The sequence below is a fragment of the Carassius carassius genome, chromosome 50 (genome assembly GCF_963082965.1).
Source record: "Carassius carassius chromosome 50, fCarCar2.1, whole genome shotgun sequence".
Classification (NCBI taxonomy): Eukaryota; Metazoa; Chordata; class Actinopteri; order Cypriniformes; family Cyprinidae; genus Carassius; species Carassius carassius.
Window position 1 is genome coordinate 18,887,106 of NC_081804.1, and position 21,240 is coordinate 18,908,345.

At 37.6% G+C, this 21,240-nt stretch overlaps 1 protein-coding gene across 2 annotated transcripts; it reads left to right on the top strand.

Moving 5' to 3' along the window:
- Positions 1-545: 545 nt before the first annotated feature.
- Positions 546-20,191, top strand: LOC132133547 (anoctamin-9). Of its 2 annotated transcripts, none has more exons than XM_059546421.1 (24): positions 546-819; positions 2,146-2,220; positions 4,252-4,371; positions 4,716-4,861; positions 5,837-5,889; positions 6,015-6,082; positions 6,394-6,473; positions 6,578-6,712; positions 6,910-7,003; positions 7,966-8,026; positions 8,103-8,185; positions 11,922-12,026; positions 12,124-12,291; positions 13,073-13,109; positions 13,206-13,317; positions 13,534-13,591; positions 13,710-13,807; positions 14,436-14,617; positions 14,804-14,956; positions 19,070-19,217; positions 19,308-19,430; positions 19,505-19,598; positions 19,686-19,798; positions 19,928-20,191. In XM_059546421.1, exons 1-24 carry the CDS (start codon positions 790-792, stop codon positions 20,028-20,030), a joined length of 2,439 nt encoding a protein of 812 aa, XP_059402404.1. In that variant the 5' UTR covers positions 546-789; the 3' UTR covers positions 20,031-20,191. The 2 variants fall into 2 exon arrangements, with proteins under 2 accessions (XP_059402404.1, XP_059402405.1); XM_059546422.1 differs by having other exon boundaries at positions 19,937-20,191.
- Positions 20,192-21,240: the final 1,049 nt, after the last annotated feature.

A 21,240-nucleotide genomic window follows, 5' to 3' on the forward strand; every position in this document is an offset into this window, starting at 1 on the left:
ATAAACAAACACAATAAATACATAATCAAATTAAACAAGCAAGCAAACAAACAAATATAAATGAATGAATAAACACACATACACGAAGTGAACTTGTATAATAAGGTCGAGGCTCCAGTGTCCCTCAGTGTCCGGCTGCACACTCTCTTATTGAGCTCGTGCTCCATCTATCGGCGAAACTTGCAGCTCTAAAACAGAGTCTGGGTTACTCACACGTGATACAGTGTTACTTACTGCCACAAGATGAACACGCTCCCTTTAATTATTGTAGTTAATTAACAGAATTGTATAAATACAAAGTGAGTGTATAATATTTTAAAAAACATATTTTGCGATTATATATTATATTGCTATTATATCTTTGCATTTAAAATGTAATTATATTTTTTTATTATTATTATTATTATTTATTTTATTTTTATTATTATTGTTGTCGCTGTTGTTTTATTATAAAATATAAAAGGGGGGCATATTAGACGTGGCCTATCTGTTTGTGTTACCTTGCTCTCGTGACGCAGGTGTTTGGCTTGTTGTGACGAGTTTTGTCATCAGACGTAAGCGCGCGCCTTTTATGACATCACGAGTAATCCGGCGACATTCCACAGCGTCAGTGTCAAGTGAAGCAAACAATAGCTGTTCAGTTCCCTGTCGCTGCACGGAAGTCTATCTGAGTTTCAGATGACTCTTTTGTGCGAACCCTGTGGCTTGTGATGGCGAATGATGAAAGACTGATCTAAGCTGACAAGTGGCTGCGATCTCGTGTCACACACCTGGACTGATCTGGAGAGGATGGCGCGAAAGATTGGCCACCGGAGGCAGGTGAGATGAACTTCAACGCCTTGCCTAACATCACTGTCAGTCTCACTGATTAGTTTTTACCTCTGTTTCTCAGTGCTTCACTAAACGCATGCATACTGATAACTGAGAACAAACAGACTTTATTTGTGCCTGCATGAATCATGTCTGATAAATATGAATATTTAATGTGCCTGCCAATTGATTTTTATATATAGTTATAACCACAGAGTTGTTCCTTGATAACACTGATTCGCTAGACTAAAGAATGACCTCAAGTTTTCTGTTTTGCTTTATGACAAGGCTGAAAAGATTACAGAACTCTTTTTTTCACACAAATCAATGCGAGCAAGGCAGTATTAAACTCACAATCAGTTTCACTCTGAAATCTGAGAGTGAGGTCTTCAACAGGGTGATTTAGAAGAATAAACTTTTATTATAGATAAAAATAAAGCACTTTTCACCCTGATTGAGGTGTGCTGTGAATGTAAGGGAAGTAAGTCCGAAAAACAAACCCAAACGCACAGAGACTTCCACACAGAGATAATGGTTTGATTGACAGCGTGAAACTGTCACTTAATTCAAGGTAAGTTGGTAAGCAGTATCTATAAACACAGTATCTGTTTAGGTCATGCCAAGTAACACAAAACATTCACTTGTCTTCCATTACCTATCGAAACATGTTCTGTTGTTGCAGTACCTCTGCTTGTGTTGCTGTGGGACGTTTACGCAGCTCGGAGCTCTTCTGACTATTTTAAGGGTTGCTTTAAGAAAAGTAGCTTTGATAGCTACACATGGTGACTATCTAGAATCAGATTGTATCTAGGTATGTGAACTACAACAGCTGTGAAAAAGCAGAAACTATGTAAACCCCCTTGACTAGATTACTTGAGTTAGCATGAAGGTATTTCTGGCATTCACAGACACGCTCTCAGAATATATGAAAGGTTGCTTCGCCAGTTCTGGTTTCACAATGAACTTTAAGATTGAGACCGTCAGGAGAGTGAAAGTAGAACTTGGTGGTTTGTCAGAAGATTTCCAGGACTTTCCAAAATGTTTTAATTTGATGTCAGTTTACAGTAATGTGCATGGAGCTTCATCTGTGCTGATGCTTTGCTTTATTAGAGTAAGAACGCAAGGTCAGAAGTGATTGAGAAGTCAATGAACAGGTTTGATACTGATCTAAAGGGAATTTCTGAACTCTCAGTCTGTGATCTCTTATCTTACAGTATACATTCTTTTACTAACAGTTACTGTGTTAAGAATATAATAGTGATGTTACATGTCCACCTATTCCTCTTCTTGTGAATAAAGTTATTGTTCTGAACTGTATATAATGTGTTGTTGTAGGGGAGTATTGAGCTTTTAGAAAGCATCGGCGTGGTGAATGAGAATGGCTGTGGAAACCCATCTGTGCCACCAGTGGTAAGAGATATAGCACACACAGCTCATGATGGCTTCAGTGTGAGACCACTAGTGAAAATACGACTGTTTTTATCAATTAAAAAACAACCCGAATTCCGGAAAAGTTGGGACGTTTTTTAAATTTTAATAAAATGAAAACTAAAAGACTTTTAAATCACATGAGCCAATATTTTATTCACAATAGAACATAGATAACATAGCAAATGTTTAAACTGAGAAAGTTTACAATTTTATGCACAAAATGGGCTCATTTCAATTTTGATTTCTGCTACAGGTCTCAAAATAGTTGGGACGGGGTATGTTTACCATGGTGTAGCATCTCCTTTTCTTTTCAAAACAGTTTGAAGACGTCTGGGCATTGAGGCTATGAGTTGCTGGAGTTTTGCTGTTGGAATTTGGTCCCATTCTTGCCTTATATAGATTTCCAGCTGCTGAAGAGTTCGTGGTCGTCTTTGACGTATTTTTCGTTTAATGATGCGCCAAATGTTCTCTATAGGTGAAAGATCTGGACTGCAGGCAGGCCAGGTTAGCACCCGGACTCTTCTACGACGAAGCCATGCTGTTGTTATAGCTGCAGTATGTGGTTTTGCATTGTCCTGCTGAAATAAACAAGGCCTTCCCTGAAATAGACGTTGTTTGGAGGGAAGCATATGTTGCTCTAAAACCTTTATATACCTTTCAGCATTCACAGAGCCTTCCAAAACATGCAAGCTGCCCATACCGTATGCACTTATGCACCCCCATACCATCAGAGATGCTGGCTTTTGAACTGAACGCTGATAACATGCTGGAAGGTCTCCCTCCTCTTTAGCCCGGAGGACACGGCGTCCGTGATTTCCAACAAGAATGTCAAATTTGGACTCGTCTGACCATAAAACACTATTCCACTTTGAAATAGTCCATTTTAAATGAGCCTTGGCCCACAGGACACGACGGCGCTTCTGGACCATGTTCACATATGGCTTCCTTTTTGCATGATAGAGCTTTAGTTGGCATCTGCTGATGGCACGGCGCATTGTGTTTACCGACAGTGGTTTCTGAAAGTATTCCTGGGCCCATTTAGTAATGTCATTGACACAATCATGCCGATGAGTGATGCAGTGTCGTCTGAGAGCCCGAAGACCACGGGCATCCAATAAAGGTCTCCGGCCTTGTCCCTTACGCACAGAGATTTCTCCAGTTTCTCTGAATCTTTTGATGATGTTATGCACTGTAGATGATGAGATTTGCAAAGCCTTTGCAATTTGACGTTGAGGAACATTGTTTTTAAAGTTTTCCACAATTTTTTTACGCAGTCTTTCACAGATTGGAGAGCCTCTGCCCATCTTTACTTCTGAGAGACTCTGCTTCTCTAAGACAAAGCTTTTATAGCTAATCATGTTACAGACCTGATATCAATTAACTTAATTAATCACTAGATGTTCTCCCAGCTGAATCTTTTCAAAACTGCTTGCTTTTTTAGCCATTTGTTGCCCCCGTGCCAACTTTTTTGAGACCTGTAGCAGGCATTAAATTTTAAATGAGCTAATTAAGTGGATTAAAGTGTAAAATTTCTCAGTTTAAACATTTGCTACGTTATCTATGTTCTATTGTGAATAATATATTCGCTCATGTGATTTGAAATTCCTTTAGTTTTCATTTTATTAAAATTTAAAAAACGTCCCAACTTTTCCGGAATTCGGGTTGTATCAGCGAAACGATAAAGTAGCTTTTGGTCTGATTTACAGTAAACAAAATCAGTCCCGTGTGTTTTGAGAATGTTTCAAAGACTATATTTTATGGTTCATTACAAAGAAAAGGATGTCTGACCTAAAGATGACCTCTGAAAGTTCATAAATAAACAAACAAACATGATTTTCAATGTGGTCTCACTTGTTGATGCCACTGTTTATAGCTAATACACACAAAATAGTCACTACAATGATATGAACGTTAAATGGTACACATTTATGTAACTGATATGGATAAGTTGAAAGATTTTTATATAATCATTTATTAACACTGCTATGTTCATCTTCTTTTGTACATCAGCAAACTCCTCTGACGTTCGATTATGTTCTGGTGGCAAAAATCTCAGATGATGAGAACAGCCAGTTGGTCGGAAAAGAGAAAGCTTTCATTGAAACTTTAGAGAAGAAATTAAATGTATATGTAAGTGAGTTTTTCCATTTTTGATTTCTTGTTTTAGGTATTTTCTAAATATTTAATGTCTTGACATATGAAGGGAATGTTCCTCTTTTTGTCATGTGAAAGTGTAATTGTTGTTTTCCAAGGAAAGAAAAAAGAAGCGTGATTGCTGACAGCAATTGAGTGTAAAACTGGTTTTATTGGTCTTGAAAGTCACTGGCACAGTTCAAAGTTAAATTATCAAGACTTGGCTGTGCTTACCACAAAACTAGACTTGACTTGTCACTGTTTTGTTATATTGTGAAACTTTAACTATCGTAAATGATGTATGCTTTACTCTTTGTATTTTTTTTTTTTTTTTTTTTTAGAAATTCAGAAATGATGATGATGACAAGGTGTTTTATTGCATCAGAGCACCAGAAAAGATTTTTGAGACATACCGGTATCTCTTGAAAGTGTCTGACGCCTGTAACTGGAGCTGTGAGCAGCAGGGTACTATACCTCAGTCAACCAGGTAATACATTTACACCAACACACGCTCAAACACATCCAGGACGTCACAGAAACTGCTCTCTGACCTTGAAGGCCAACATTGAAGTTGAATAAATTCAATCAAGATACAGCAGTCGTAGGATATATAGGATATATGTCTACGTGATGTAGGATGTGTTCATACTGTGTGTAGTGTATAATGTGTTGTGCTAACTGTAATATGTCTATTAGTACACTGTGTGTACTGACTATATGTATGTGCATATTGCACATTCTCATCTGTTGAAGTCTGTATGGTTATTTGTAAAATGTTTCTTGATTTCTGGAGCACGCTCCAAGAATTTGACTCACAGAGGCACATGTGCTGTGGTGATGTGACAAAAGTGACTTGACTTTGACTTCACCCGACTTCACTTTTATTAACAATAAGCCAAATTAACAAACATGCAAGAGCACAGAAGAAACACAACCAACTAAACACAGAGGAGAACAAAAAACAACTTAAACTGAGAGCCATGGCAAGAAACAAACAAGCTAGGGCACGTGAACATAACCAATGAGTAACTTAGAAAACAAACTAGTGGTGGGGAAAATAGAGAAAAAAAGTAGTTTAAATCAAACACAGGAGCAAGGAAGCAATAAAACTAAATAAAGCATACATGTGGAAATAGAAAGAAGTCCAACAAGCAAGCAAACAAAAATGCTTCTTCACTTCCCTTAAACGTTGGTGTGAAACTCATCCTGTAGAAGAGATGTGTGCTTATACTTTTCTAAGTGATATATAATTTAAACTAAAGCTGGTAAAAATCACTTACACTTAAGTGACGTATGGACCGTATTAGTAAGCCTAGTAAAGCAATCATCCAAAACACGCTAGCAACACACAGCAATGCCCTATTCTCTGTTTTTGATGCAGTGAAGTCACTGTTTGCATTGTTAAACCGTATTCTACACAAAGAAAGAAGAGGCTTTGATCTGTACTGTGGCTCTGTTTCAGGATTCGTATAGTTGATTTCATTCTGCATCACACACACATTGATTCAGAGGAGGGTGAGTAACAGATTGCACATTCATTGCATATTACATGATACATCACTGTATTGTGTTAGCCTTTATATGATTCATCCAGAAGTGTCGATTCCGTAATGCCGTCTCTTGCTTTACCTCTTTCTTAGGTGTTTCAGAATATCTGCCAGATCTCATGAAAAAAAATGTTTTTGAGACTCACTTTTGTTTACATGAGGTTTGATTTGATTTGATTTCCTCTCGCTCACAACATTTTATACACCTGTCACACAGAGTCAGATTCATATGCAAATGTATTGAACTATACCCATGGTGATAATTATACAGAGCACTACAGGAAAAGTATCTGGTCACAAAGAGTGTCTGATTGCAAACATACAAGAAGCAGAGTTGCACACGTGCAGAAACCATCCAGTTCTTACATTCTGAATACTTAGAATATTACATCATTTCTTGAGGATTATGCCGTTTCACTATTAATTTAGTATCACTATTAAAAAGCATTCATTTGTGCCCTTTTAATCCTAGAAAAAGGAGCAGAAAGACCTGAAGCAGAGCTGGGCTCGATGGTCTGCTTGTTTCAGAGGGCAACCCATCACTAACGTCAGGTGCTCCTTCCTTTTGTTTTCTGATTTGACTTATCTCTTTATTTGTTATAGACTTACTCCCATTCTGGTACAAATTGAAATAAATGTATTGTGTTTGTTGTCAGAAACTACCTTGGTGAGAAGGTGGCTCTGTATTTCCTGTGGCTGGGTTGGTACACATTTCTCTTGATTCCTGCTTCTCTAATTGGTGTGGTAGTCTTCCTGTATGGTCTGGCCTTTTACAACACAAGTCCTCTCATGTGAGTAACCTAATTATTAATAAACATCACTGTTTGATGTTAAGGATATCTTTGTTGTCTTTTGTTCAATAGACAAAGAAAAAAAGGTATTGAATTGCCATTTGATATCTAATGTAAAATATGGGTCCTGAAGTAAAACCAGCTGGTGTGTGTGTGTGTGTGTGTGTGTGTGTGTGTGTGTGTGTGTGTGTATGCAGAAAGGAGGTGTGCCAGTCAAACGTAATTATGTGCCCTCTGTGCGATAATACATGCAAAGTTTGGGAGCTTTCTGACACCTGCATGTATGCAAAGGTACTGAACTTTCTATTAATGTTACTGTGCACTGACACACTTACATATCTACATAGCCACACATATGCAATGACTCAATCAATCCCAGGCTTTAACACATTGCTTAATAATACAAGCATCATGTATCATGTGTTGTGGTGCAACACTGTCTCCAGGTCCAAGCCTCTTCTCCGTTTCAAGTGAGAATATCTCAGCAGCCATTTATGAGCATTCATTTATAGCACCTCTTCACGTTCACTGTGTACACTACAGTCTCTGGGCTCACAGTGTCCAATAATTCAGGAAAGTTGATTCGCTTTCTGGCCAACTAAGATTTTTCTATAGAGATAAATGTTTAGGCCATTATTTTGTGATAGTGGTGCAACATTTCTGTTATGACAAAAGAGTTTAGCATGGTAATATACATGGCAAAGTTAATATGTATGGTCTTGGATGCATAGATTTCCTACAATGCTGTGGCAGAGGAAGTACTGCGATTTGCTACAGCTAATAAATCCACAGACATTCTCCTGTAAGCATGTAAGAAATACTGCTGTTGCACATATAACACATGTGAAATAACCCCCATTAATATAACATACATGAAATCACCTCGTAGTAGATCTATACAGGTGGAGCTGGGGAGGTGGAGGGTTTCTGAAATGCGCTGCAACTGCTACAGCAAACATTAGCCATGTATTTGAATGTTAAGCAGCAAACAAACCCATCGGCTGCGATGTGTGAATAATTAGTGTATTTAAGCACAAACTCTGACACAAGTAATGTTTTAAAAATGGAAGACAAATATATAAATGTTTTTGTGCCAATGTTTACAGCTGTTAGCATTACTGGGAGAACGTTCGTTCATAAAGTTGAGAGAATCTTACAAGAGAGTTATTTGTTAGCTGCATGGGGCCTTTTTAAAATAAAGGTTAAATATTGTAATGGGTGCTGACACTCGTGTTTTGGGTCACATGTTGCAGGTGAGCCTTCTGTTTGATAATGAGGGAACAGTAGCTTTCGCCATGTTCATGGCAGTGTGGGGTAAGTTCAACAGCTTTAACCGCATTTGAGTTGGACTGAGTCAGTGTTATGTCAGATGCTAATGTCTTCTCCACAGCCACTGTGTTTCTGGAGTTCTGGAAGCGCCACAGATCATCGTACGTGTGTGCATGGAAGGTCTTTGACTGGTGTGAAGAAGAGGTACGACCAAGTAACAGACTATAACAACCAACAATAACAACATTGATGCTTTTTTATGGGGCGATAGCAACTATTAAGTTAGAACAACATTGGATGTGTTAATACAGCAGGATCCTTTTCAGCCATTAAAACCTTTCAAAGATGTTGTTGCTATTATATGGCTTAAAAAGACTTGGAACACAAATTCTTTGTAAATCTGTCTGTTTTAGAAATGGTCAGGTTTAGGATAGAGGTTGGTAAGTTGCTCAGTAATATATATATATACAGTCGTGGCCAAAAGTTTTGAGAATTACATAAATATTGGAAATTGGAAAAGTTGCTGCTTAAGTTTTTATAATAGCAATTTGCATATACTCCAGAATGTTATGAAGAGTGATCAGATGAATTGCATAGTCCTTCTTTGCCATGAAAATTAAATTAATCCCAAAAAACCTTTCCACTGCATTTGAGTGCTGTCATTAAAGGACCTGCTGAGATCATTTCAGTAATCGTCTTGTTAACTCAGGTGAGAATGTTGACGAGCACAAGGCTGGAGATCATTATGTCAGGCTGATTGGGTTAGAATGGCAGACTTGACATGTTAAAAGGAGGGTGATGCTTGAAATCATTGTTCTTCCATTGTTAACCATGGTGACCTGCAAAGAAACGCGTGCAGCCATCATTGCGTTGCATAAAAATGGCTTCACAGGCAAGGATATTGTGGCTACTAAGATTGCACCTAAATCAACAATTTATAGGATCATCAAGAACTTCAAGGAAAGGTTCAATTCTTGTAAAGAAGGCTTCAGGGCGTCCAAGAAAGTCCAGCAAGCGCCAGGATGGTCTCCTAAAGAGGATTCAGCTGCGGGATCGGAGTGCCACCAGTGCAGAGCTTGCTCATGAATGGCAGCAGGCAGGTGTGAGCGCATCTGCACGCACAGTGAGGCCAAGACTTTTGGAAGATGGCCTGGTGTCAAGAAGGGCAGCAAAAAAGCCACTTCTCTCCAAAAAAAAACATCAGGGAAAGATTGATCTTCTGCAGAAAGTATAGTGAATGGACTGCTGAGGACTGGGGCAAAGTCATATTCTCCGATGAAGCCCCTTTCTGATTGTTTGGGGAATCTGGAAAAAGGCTTGTCCAGAGAAGAAAAGGTGAGCGCTACCATCAGTCCTGTGTCATGCCAACAGTAAAGCATCCTGACACCATTCATGTGTGGGGTTGCTTCTCATCCAAGGGAGTGGGCTCACTCACAATTCTGCCCAAAAACACAGCCATGAATAAAGAATGGTACCAAAACACCCTCCAACAGCAACTTCTTCCAACAATCCAACAACAATTTGGTGAAGAACAATGCATTTTCCAGCACGATGGAGCACCGTGCCATAAGGCAAAAGTGATAACTAATTGGCTCAGGGACCAGAATGTTGAAATTTTGGGTCCATGGCCTGGAAACTCCCCAGATCTTAATCCCATTGAGAACTTGTGGTCAATCCTCAAGAGGCGGGTGGACAAACAAAAACCCACTAATTCTGACAAACTCCAAGAAGTGATTATGAAAGAATGGGTTGCTATCAGTCAGGATTTGGCCCTGAAGTTGATTGAGAGCATGCCCAGTCGAATAGCAGAGGTCCTGAAAAAGAAGGGCCAACACTGCAAATACTGACTCTTTGCATAAATGTCATGTAATTGTCGATAAAAGCCTTTGAAACGTATGAAGTGCTTGTAATTATATTTCAGTACATCACAGAAACAACTGAAACAAAGATCTAAAAGCAGTTTAGCAGCAAACTTTTTGAAAACTAATATTTATGTAATTCTCAAAACTTTTGGCCACAACTGTATATATATACAACCCGAATTCCGGAAAAGTTGGGACGTTTTTTAAATTTTAATAAAATGAAAACTAAAGGAATTTCAAATCACATGAGCCAATATTTTATTCACAATAGAACATAGATAACGTAGCAAATGTTTAAACTGAGAAATTTTACACTTTTATCCACTTAATTAGCTCATTTAAAATTTAATGCCTGCTACAGGTCTCAAAAAAGTTGGCACGGGGGCAACAAATGGCTAAAAAAGCAAGCAGTTTTGAAAAGATTCAGCTGGGAGAACATCTAGTGATTAATTAAGTTAATTGATATCAGGTCTGTAACATGATTAGCTATAAAAGCTTTGTCTTAGAGAAGCAGAGTCTCTCAGAAGTAAAGATGGGCAGAGGCTCTCCAATCTGTGAAAGACTGCGTAAAAAAATTGTGGAAAACTTTAAAAACAATGTTCCTCAACGTAAAATTGCAAAGGCTTTGCAAATCTCATCATCTACAGTGCATAACATCATCAAAAGATTCAGAGAAACTGGAGAAATCTCTGTGCGTAAGGGACAAGGCCGGAGACCTTTATTGGATGCCCGTGGTCTTCGGGCTCTCAGACGACACTGCATCACTCATCGGCATGATTGTGTCAATGACATTACTAAATGGGCCCAGGAATACTTTCAGAAACCACTGTCGGTAAACACAATGCGCCGTGCCATCAGCAGATGCCAACTAAAGCTCTATCATGCAAAAAGGAAGCCATATGTGAACATGGTCCAGAAGCGCCGTCGTGTCCTGTGGGCCAAGGCTCATTTAAAATGGACTATTTCAAAGTGGAATAGTGTTTTATGGTCAGACGAGTCCAAATTTGACATTCTTGTTGGAAATCACGGACGCCGTGTCCTCCGGGCTAAAGAGGAGGGAGACCTTCCAGCATGTTATCAGCGTTCAGTTCAAAAGCCAGCATCTCTGATGGTATGGGGGTGCATAAGTGCATACGGTATGGGCAGCTTGCATGTTTTGGAAGGCTCTGTGAATGCTGAAAGGTATATAAAGGTTTTAGAGCAACATATGCTTCCCTCCAAACAACGTCTATTTCAGGGAAGGCCTTGTTTATTTCAGCAGGACAATGCAAAACCACATACTGCAGCTATAACAACAGCATGGCTTCGTCGTAGAAGAGTCCGGGTGCTAACCTGGCCTGCCTGCAGTCCAGATCTTTCACCTATAGAGAACATTTGGCGCATCATTAAATGAAAAATACGTCAAAGACGACCACGAACTCTTCAGCAGCTGGAAATCTATATAAGGCAAGAATGGGACCAAATTCCAACAGCAAAACTCCAGCAACTCATAGCCTCAATGCCCAGACGTCTTCAAACTGTTTTGAAAAGAAAAGGAGATGCTACACCATGGTAAACATGCCGCGTCCCAACTATTTTGAGACCTGTAGCAGAAATCAAAATTGAAATGAGCTCATTTTGTGCATAAAATTGTAAACTTTCTCAGTTTAAACATTTGCTATGTTATCTATGTTCTATTGTGAATAAAATATTGGCTCATGTGATTTGAAAGTCTTTTAGTTTTCATTTTATTAAAATTTAAAAAACGTCCCAACTTTTCCGGAATTCGGGTTATATATATATATGTATATGCATATGTATATATGTATATGTATATGTATATATATATATATATATATATATATATATATATATATATATATATATAAATATATATATATATAAATGAGTTTCAAATGCATTCAAATAATTAAATGCATCTTAATCTGATGCAGGTAAAAACTAATGAAGCTCCCCTTCGAGGGAACTCCGACGCTGCATCAATTTGATGATGCAGCATCTCGTTCCCTTCTCGTGGCACTGCAAATGTTTAGGGATATTTTTATAACGTGATTGTGCATGTGCTTGTATCAATGCAGGAGGAGCTGATTCTGGAGATTGTAAATAATGCACACTGTAAGCCCAAGATGCCCAGGCACTCTTATCTGCGCTCCACTATAGTACTAGTTTTAGTCACACTCATGGTAAGAAACTTAATGTGTTACATTACTTCCATAAAAAGTGTATAATTCCTATATGCATGGCTAACTGGCTTTGATGTCTGTGGTGCTGGGTCTTCAGTTGCTGGTCATCATTGGTCTGACTCATGTCCTGGTTGTGAGTCGAGTGATCGCTACTGTGCTGCTGGCCGAAAACAGTAGTTGGCAGGTCATTACTGACAATTCACAAACAGTTGGTGTGATGCTCGGAGCCGTGCTTCACTACATCACCATCACCGTCATGACTCGGGTAAAAGCTCACAAACCTCCCACTCTGTCAGAGAACAGATGGTTGTCTTAATTTTGTTTTAATAAAGTCTTATGTTTTCTACTTGCTGTTTACAACCAGAGTCAGGTCATTAATTGGATATTCTCATTCTAGAGTGCATTGTATTAGACAAAAACTGTAAACGCCAATGACTGCAAGATATTTTATATCACTTCTGTAAGAAAAACTCATTTTTTCTAATATGTACAGTATAAATGCTAAAAGGTCTGTTCTTTACTTAAAGTATAATTTATTTGACAGTTTTAATTACCCTGAAATAGTTCAGTATAATTCAAATGGATTATTTGACCCAATTTGTAAAATACAATTATGTGCTGTAGGTTTTGTGTTGTTAGCTTTACTACATGCTAACATCAAGCTATGTTGGGAGCCATATACTATCTAACACCATTCAATCTCAAAGACTAATCAGATGTCTGTTTCTATCATAGAGATAATTGTATATCGATGTTCCAAAACAACACAATACTCAATAAAATAAAAAAGTTCAACATTCCATTTTAGACCAAATTGTGTAAAATAATCAATTTATTTTTATATATGCGTATGTGTGTGTGTGTGTGTGTGTGTGTGTGTGTGTGTGTGTGTGTGTGTGTGTGTGTGTGTGTGTATTAGTTTTAATTAGTTTTTGAGTTTGTTGCAAGTACACTTTTATACATTAAAATGCTGGTTTTGGAAATTCCCTTTCTCTCTCCCCTTTCACTGATGATAACAGCAGTTCATGTACAATAATTTTATGCAGGTCAACTGTATAGTGGCCATGAAGCTGAGTGAAATAGGTCAGTTGAACAGAGTTTGTGGCTTTAATTATCAGACATTTTGATTGTAAACCATATTTTTTCATAATAAAAAACATATTTTTCTTCTGCTTATAGAGAATAAGCACTCCAATGCTGCGGTTGAAAGGAGTTTCACAGTCAAGATGTTCATATTCCAGTTCTTTACCATGTTCTCCTCTCTCATATACACAGCTTTCTTTCTGGGAAGGTAGCCTGGACAATAAAAAGTTTAATGATATGATATGATATGATACGATACGATATGATATGCCTTTACCAGATACAATACAAAGTCAATATAATAATTTTCCTTAGACATGATTTTGCTAACATTATTTTTGTGTAGCCATGTTAAATTATTATATCCATATTTTTTTTTATAACATATTTGCTAATGAGCACTGAGCAGTAATTTGTGTTTTAGGATCAATGGTCACCCTGGAGGATATGTGAGGATATCTGGCAAATGGAGACTGGAGGAGGTGTGGCCCTATCATTTGTCATCATTGTAGTTTTCTCTACATCTACAAATGCACTGCTATATTCTGTGTTTCACTTTTTCATGCTTTTTGATGCAATATTACATCCCTTTCAATTCAGTGTCACCCAAGTGGCTGTCTCACAGATTTGTTCATTCAGATGTCTATAATCATGGTACTTAAACAGACCTTCAACAATATCTTTGAATATTCTGGTCCGTAAGTGCAACTTTTTTATTTGCTTTGTGTGGGATGTGCGTTTCGTAATTTAACACTGGCATTGGGAAACAATAACTTCAAAACAAAAATCTATTATTTGTTGAACATGGACCGCTTCATTTTATTGTCACTTTAAACCTTTATTCTTTTGTGTCGACTATGCTGGCATTATATGCAACAAAAAGCAGCAGTACAACCAATGTACTCTTGTCAATCAATTGGTCAAAAAACATCAAACTCGCAAGTTTAGTGAACCGGTTGGAGCAGTTCTCAACTTGCATGAAATGAACCCGCTACTGTTTTATGCATGCTTAAGGCTTGTGAGGTGTAAATCAGTTTACTGACTAGCTGTTCATATGATAATGTCTAGTTAAAGATGACATTTGGAACATAGTTTTATTGTAATAATAATAACAACAACAAAAAGAAACATTAACATGTTACTGAAAGTAGTGTTTTGGTAATATACAATTATTATAAGACCAATTCATCTTGAGATAAGGAACCTGAATCTGAATCACAATCATGCAAATTCCCGTGCCTATTTAACACTGCTTAATGAACTTTGAATAATGCACAGTAAATGTTTTACAGATAATAAACACCTTTTTGTACTGTCTTTCTGCAGTTGGTTTAGTCGGTGGTTGAAGAGGAAGAAGGCCCAGAAGTTTAGGAGAAAGTGTGCCAGATGCTTTAAGAAGGAGGAAGGATCCGAACTCTGTGAGATCTGCAAACTCGAAGACCTCCACAGAAACTACAGCCTGATTAAAACGGACTGCTTCAGCCTCTTTAATGAGTTCTTGGAAATGGGTATAGATCTTTAAAATATACTTAAAGATTCAATTGTATTTTTTGGGGACCTGGAGGTGGGCTCTTTTGATGTATGCCAGTAATAACCACACCTCCAACTAACATATAGCTACATGCTAACATCGACAAGATTTGCATGACATCGTTTGTTTGAATTTTTTAATTGTTCTTTTTTCCCCTCCCCAGTGATCCAGTTCAGTTTTACTACTATCTTTGTAGCAGCATTTCCTTTGGCACCTTTGCTGGCTCTTCTAAACAACATAATTGAGATCCGATTGGATGCCATTAAGATGGTCAGCCTTGAGCGCAGACTAGTGCCAACGAAGGCCAATGATATTGGTGAGAGAGTATGCTGTGAAAAGATTCTCGTTATTCACTATGAATATCCTTCTGTAGAAGCTAGGGGCCAAGCACCGAAGGTGTATAGGCACCTATCGTATCCGTTAGGGCTCCTCTTCTTCATCTTTATTTTTTTCTGCTGCTCTGGAAGTCTGTGGCAGCCCATAGAACTGTAAAGTAAAACGTTATGAAATTTGGCAGAAAGATAGAGGACAGTCTGAACAATGACCACATCAAATTTGGAGTCTCTATCTCAAAACCTCTAGCGCCATCACTTGTCCAAAGTTGCACACATATTTGTCCTAATAACTTCTGAAATGTTAGGGCTAGAACCAAAATGACTCCAGATTACTCAAGATGATTCAAATACATCACATCATTTTCCATCATAACAATATCGCTGTCATTTTAAATTTGTAAAAAAAAATACTCTTTCGAACTCCTTCTACAGTCGTGGCCAAAAGTTTTGAGAATTACATAAATATTGGAAATTGGAAAAGTTGCTGCTTAAGTTTTTATAAAAGCAATTTGCATATACTCCAGAATGTTATGAAAAGTGATCAGATGAATTGCATAGTCCTTCTTTGCCATGAAAATGAACTTAATCCCAAAAAAACCTTTCCACTGCATTTCATTGCTGTCATTAAAGGACCTGCTGAGATCATTTCAGTAATCGTCTTGTTAACTCAGGTGATAATGTTGACGAGCACAAGGCTGGAGATCATTATGTCAGGCTGATTGGGTTAGAATGGCAGACTTGACATGTTAAAAGGAGGGTGATGCTTGAAATCATTGTTCTTCCATTGTTAACCATGGTGACCTGCAAAGAAACGCGTGCAGCCATCATTGCGTTGCATAAAAATGGCTTCACAGGCAAGGATATTGTGGCTACAAAGATTGCACCTAAATCAACAATTTATAGGATCATCAAGAACTTCAAGGAAAGGTTCAATTCTTGTAAAAAAGGCTTCACGGCGTCCAAGAAAGTCCAGCAAGCGCCAGGATCCTAAAGAGGATTCACCTGCGGGATCGGAGTGCCACCAGTGCAGAGCTTGCTCATGAATGGCAGCAGGCAGGTGTGAGCGCATCTGCACGCGCAGTGAGGCCAAGACTTCTGGAAGATGGCCTGGTGTCAAGAAGGGCAGCAAAGAAGCCACTTCTCTCCAAAAAAAAAACATCAGGGACAGATTGATCTTCTGCAGAAAGTATAGTGAATGGACTGCTGAGGACTGGGGCAAAGTCATATTCTCCGATGAAGCCCCTTTCCGATTGTTCGGGGCATCTGGAAAAAGGCTTGTCCAGAGAAGAAAAGGTGAGCGCTACCATCAGTCCTGTGTCATGCCAACAGTAAAGCATCCTGACACCATTCATGTGTGGGGTTGCTTCTCATCCAAGCGAGTGGGCTCACTCACAATTCTGCCCAAAAACACACCCATGAATAAAGAATGGTACCAAAACACCCTCCAACAGCAACTTCTTCCAACAATCCAACAACAGTTTGGTGAAGAACAATGCATTTTCCAGCACGATGGAGCACCGTGCCATAAGGTAAAAGTGATAACTAAGTGGCTCGGGGACCAGAATGTTGAAATTTTGGGTCCATGGCCTGGAAACTCCCCAGATCTTAATCCCATTGAGAACTTGTGGTCAATCCTCAAGAGGCGGGTGGACAAACAAAAACCCACTAATTCTGACAAACTCCAAGAAGTGATTATGAAAGAATGGGTTGCTATCAGTCAGGATTTGGCCCAGAAGTTGATTGAGAGCATGCCCAGTCGAATTGCAGAGGTCCTGAAAAAGAAGGGCCAACACTGCAAATACTGACTCTTTGCATAAATGTCATGTAATTGTCGATAAAAGCCTTTGAAACGTATGAAGTGCTTGTAATTATATTTCAGTACATCACAGAAACAACTGAAACAAAGATCTAAAAGCAGTTTAGCAGCAAACCTTTTGAAAACTAATATTTATGTAATTCTCAAAACTTTTGGCCACGAATGCAGACAGTTTGTCTGATTTTAATGAAATTTGAACCAAATCATCTTCAGACCGTGTAAATCAAGTTGATCAGTCAAACCATTCTTAAATAACTCACAGACAAATTTGCCAAAGAGCTCGTCAAAGTGGACGTGAGGCTGTATCTCCACAACACTTTAGCTTATTCAGACTAAACTTGGTTGCCTGCACAGTGCCACCTAGTGGTCAGGAGATATGAAAATGGCTCTTTTAAAGGGATAGTTCACCCAAAATCATAATTATGTTATTAATAACTTACCCTCATGTCATTCCAAACCTGTAAGACCTCCGTTTATCTTGGGAACACAGTTTAAGATATTTTAGGTTTAGTCCGAGAGCTCTCAGTCCCTCCATTGAAGCTGTGTGTACGGTCTACTGTCCATGTCCAGAAAGGTAAGAAAAACATCATCAAAGTAGTCCATGTGACATCAGAGGGTCAGTTAGAATATTTTGAAGCATCAAAAATACATTTTGGTCCAAAAATAGCAAAAACGACGACTTTATTCAGCATTGTCTTCTCTTCCGTGTCTGTTGTGAGATTTCAAAACACTGCAGTTTAGTGATATCCGGTTCGCGAACGAATCACTCGATGTAACCGGATCTTTTTGAACCAGTTCACCAAATTGAACTGAATCGTTTTAAACGGTTTAAAACTGATGCAACCGGTTCTTGACTCGTGAACGAGTCAGTCTTTTGTTTGTTATCTGGCTCGGCTCGGTGTTCATCTTCAGTTCTCTCTTCACAGCAGTTCAGTCAGTGTACTGTTTGAGTAAATGAATTACTCCGGGATATTGGTTTGTTTGAACTCAGAGGGAGTGTCAGCCACATTAAAAAAGTTAACAGCTTAAGTCATTTGTGGATTAATGCATATTGGGGACGCGGACCGTTTAAAACGATTCAGTTCGATTTGGTGAACTGGTTCAAAAAGATCCGGTTACATCGAATGATTCGTTCGCGAACCGGATATCACAAACTGATTTGTTTTGAACTCTCTCACAACAGACACGGACGAGAAGACAATGCTGAATAAAATCGTAGTTTTTGTTATTTTTGGATCAAAATGTATTTTCGATACTCCTAAATATTCTAACTGATCCTCTGATGTCACATGGACTACTTTGATGATGTTTTTCTTCCTTTCTGGACATGGACAGTATACCGTACACACAGCTTAAATGGAGGGACAGAGAGCTCTCGGACTAAACCTAAAATATCTTAAACTGTGTTCCAAAGATAAACTGAGGTCTCAAGGGTTTGAAACAAAATGAAGGTAAGTTATTAATTACATAATTTAGACTTTTGGGTGAACTATCCCTTTAACTTCAAGGTCACAAGTCTGGTCACTTTACATTTGTAGCAGCATGCTGAGTCAATTCCCAGTTTTCTCATGTCAGCCATTTTGGGTTTCAGCTCATTTTAATTTTGACAAAAAATATACTATATCTTATGAATTCATTGGCATATTAATTAACTTTGTATGTCTCCAAATGTTTAAGGTTCTCAAAAATAATAATGAAAAAAAAATGCTTTGAAGATTGTCATGAGACTTGTCTTGATAGATTCCCTTTGGTCATGCCATTGTCAATACCAATTTTGCCATAATTGGTTGAAGTTCCCATCTGCTATTTTGATTTATGTTGAAACCTACTTTTTCAAACTCCTCCTATTGTGTTGGTCCGTTTTTCAATACATTTTGCTCAGATCATCTTCAGACCATTCTGGCGCAAAGAAAAAGTTGATTAGATGAAACCGATTTCATTTTCCGCTTCAACAGATTTGATGATGTATGATGTATGTACCTGATGATGCCAAAGTGCATCTGAGGCTGTATTGCTGCAAAGCTTTGAAATACTGACACTAAACTTAAAGTGTGTCACTTCAAACTGACCACACCGCATCAACTTGGTAACAGCACCAGCTATTAATTGTATCAGTTTAAACTGTGTTCCAATGCAGATTATTTTTATGAATTTGTCACAATTTAATGTAACTTGGCAGAGACTTAATACTGAAAGAAGGCAGTAAACATCAAGAGAGGATGTAAAATGGTAGTAAAAAAAATGTAGGCATTCATTTTACTTTTTTTTATGATTTCAGGTGTTTGGACAGATGTGCTTGAGGCGATTGGTGTGCTTGCAGTCATTGCTAATGGACTGGTCATTGGTATATCCTCTGATTTCATTCCTCGACTGGTTTACCAGTACTTCTATGGGCCTTGTGCCAGCGACAGTGCTACTGGCATCGAGTGAGCTGAGCTTGATTTTTCACAACTGCATAATCGATATATTTGCAGCAGCACAGATGTGTCTTCTAATCGTCCTTGTTTATTTCTCAGTTGTATGGTTGGATACATAAACAACACTCTGTCCATTGCCAATATAAGTGATGAGAGAGTCAGAGGAGATTTCAGAAGTAGACAAATGGTCACTTACAGTGGCATCAGTGTGACACACTGCAGGTATTGTTATCTATCTATCTATCCGTGGATTTTGAAAAAAATATGACTTTGACTTTGTACCATTTTCATTTCAGCTACAGGGACTACAGAAGTACTGAAGACTTTAGTTTAACTAATCAGTATTGGGTCATTCTGGCAGCACGATTAGTCTTCATCATTGTGTTTGAGGTACATCTCATACTTATAGAAGAACAGCATTTAAGATACGGAGTAATTATCCTAAGATTAATAATCTATGCTATTACTATTTGCCAGCATGTAGTGGTGATCTGTAAGTGTGTAGCGAGCTGGTTCGTCCCTACCTCACCCCTGGATGTGAGAAATGAAAGACTGTTTGATAAACTCAGGAGACTTAAGGAAGAATTGAGGTCAGTAACAAGAGCTCACACACTACTGAACCACAAATGTGCATTAAGAATGTAAACAGAGTAAATATTTCGTGGAAGTTATTTTAAATGTGTGCATATTCATGTTTTTTTGGGGTCTTGTTTTTCCAGAGTTCAAAGAGCACAACAGGACCCTTTGACCAAACTAAACGAGAATGGAAATGCAAAAAGAACATCTAAACTGAAAAAAGCAAATAAGCTAAATAGTATGTGAGAGAAACTAGCTAAAACTAGATGCCTCCTCGTAAAACTCTTGTCTTCAATCTAGAAGCCTCTGAATTTCGACTGTTGCTAGTCACCTTTATTAAAAAATGTTTTAGATTTTAAAGGTTGGTTACATTTTTAATTATGTATTGCATCTCACAGTTTGTAAATTAATGATTGATTGATAAATCAGTTTTGTCTAACGTATATAAAGATGTATACACTACTGTCCAAAGTTTTGGGATGTTTTTTTATTATATTTTTAGAAATATCTTGTGCTCATCAAGGCTGCATTTATTTGATCAAATACAGCAAACAAAGTTCCCAAGTGGTGTAAAATTGCCACTAAAATAGAGTAAAATTGTGAAATATTATTACAACTTTCTTTTATTTTAATACATTTTAAATGTACTTTATTCCTAAATTTTCAAAAGCTTTACTCCAGTCTTAAGTGTAAATGTAAAAGTCTTTAGTCACTTTTGATCAATTTACTCCATCCTTGCTGAATAAAATAATTTATTTTAAATCAATCGTATTGACCCCAAACTTTAGTTAATGTAAATATGGAAATGTAAATATTTTTGTGAACTTTGTTAGTTGCACACATTGTATATGTTATTTTTTTTTTTATGAAAAACCTATTTGTTGTTGTTGTTTTTTTTATAAGATGTGTATACAGTATAAAATAAATATGTATTATATTCACACTAAATGGCCTGATTATAAAATTATATTATTATTTTTTATAATGTAATGAAAGTGCTGAGGTTTCTGTTGTGCAAAATGTGATTAAATAAAATCTATTAAATTAATGTCATGACCTCTCAGAAATGATTTCACCACCTTTTTTCACATAAATAGAAATTAAAGGAAGCAATGACAATTTGATCGCGATATGCCATTGACATCTTATTTTATCAGCAGTGCAATGTTGTATTTGAAACATAAGAAAGAATGGTATAAAACAGTTATATTTATAAAAGTGGCCAGGGCTGTTCAGCCAGTGGTTTTGTACAGATACAGCAGAATTAGTTAATGCATTTACTCAATGCAGGTTGTCTCTCTTACTCTAGATTTGTAGATTCTCCATAATGTTCATAGTTTCTCAGTTATATTTCATTCATCAGTATTCATATGTTGAGATTTATTTGTACATTCATTTGAGTCTTCAATGCTGTATTTGATACAATATATCTCACATTTTTGTGATTACTCCATTA

What these genes read in the sequence shown, in the direction of transcription:
- LOC132133547 (XM_059546421.1), top strand. Translation starts at nt 790, where the DNA reads ATGGCGCGAAAGATTGGCCACCGGAGGCAG. An exon ending in ACAGCTTTCTTTCTGGGAAG is followed by an intron (nt 13,318 to 13,533) that starts GTAGCCTGGACA and finishes TTTGTGTTTTAG; the next exon opens with GATCAATGGTCACCCTGGAG. An exon ending in TCTTCATCATTGTGTTTGAG is followed by an intron (nt 19,599 to 19,685) that starts GTACATCTCATA and finishes ACTATTTGCCAG; the next exon opens with CATGTAGTGGTGATCTGTAA.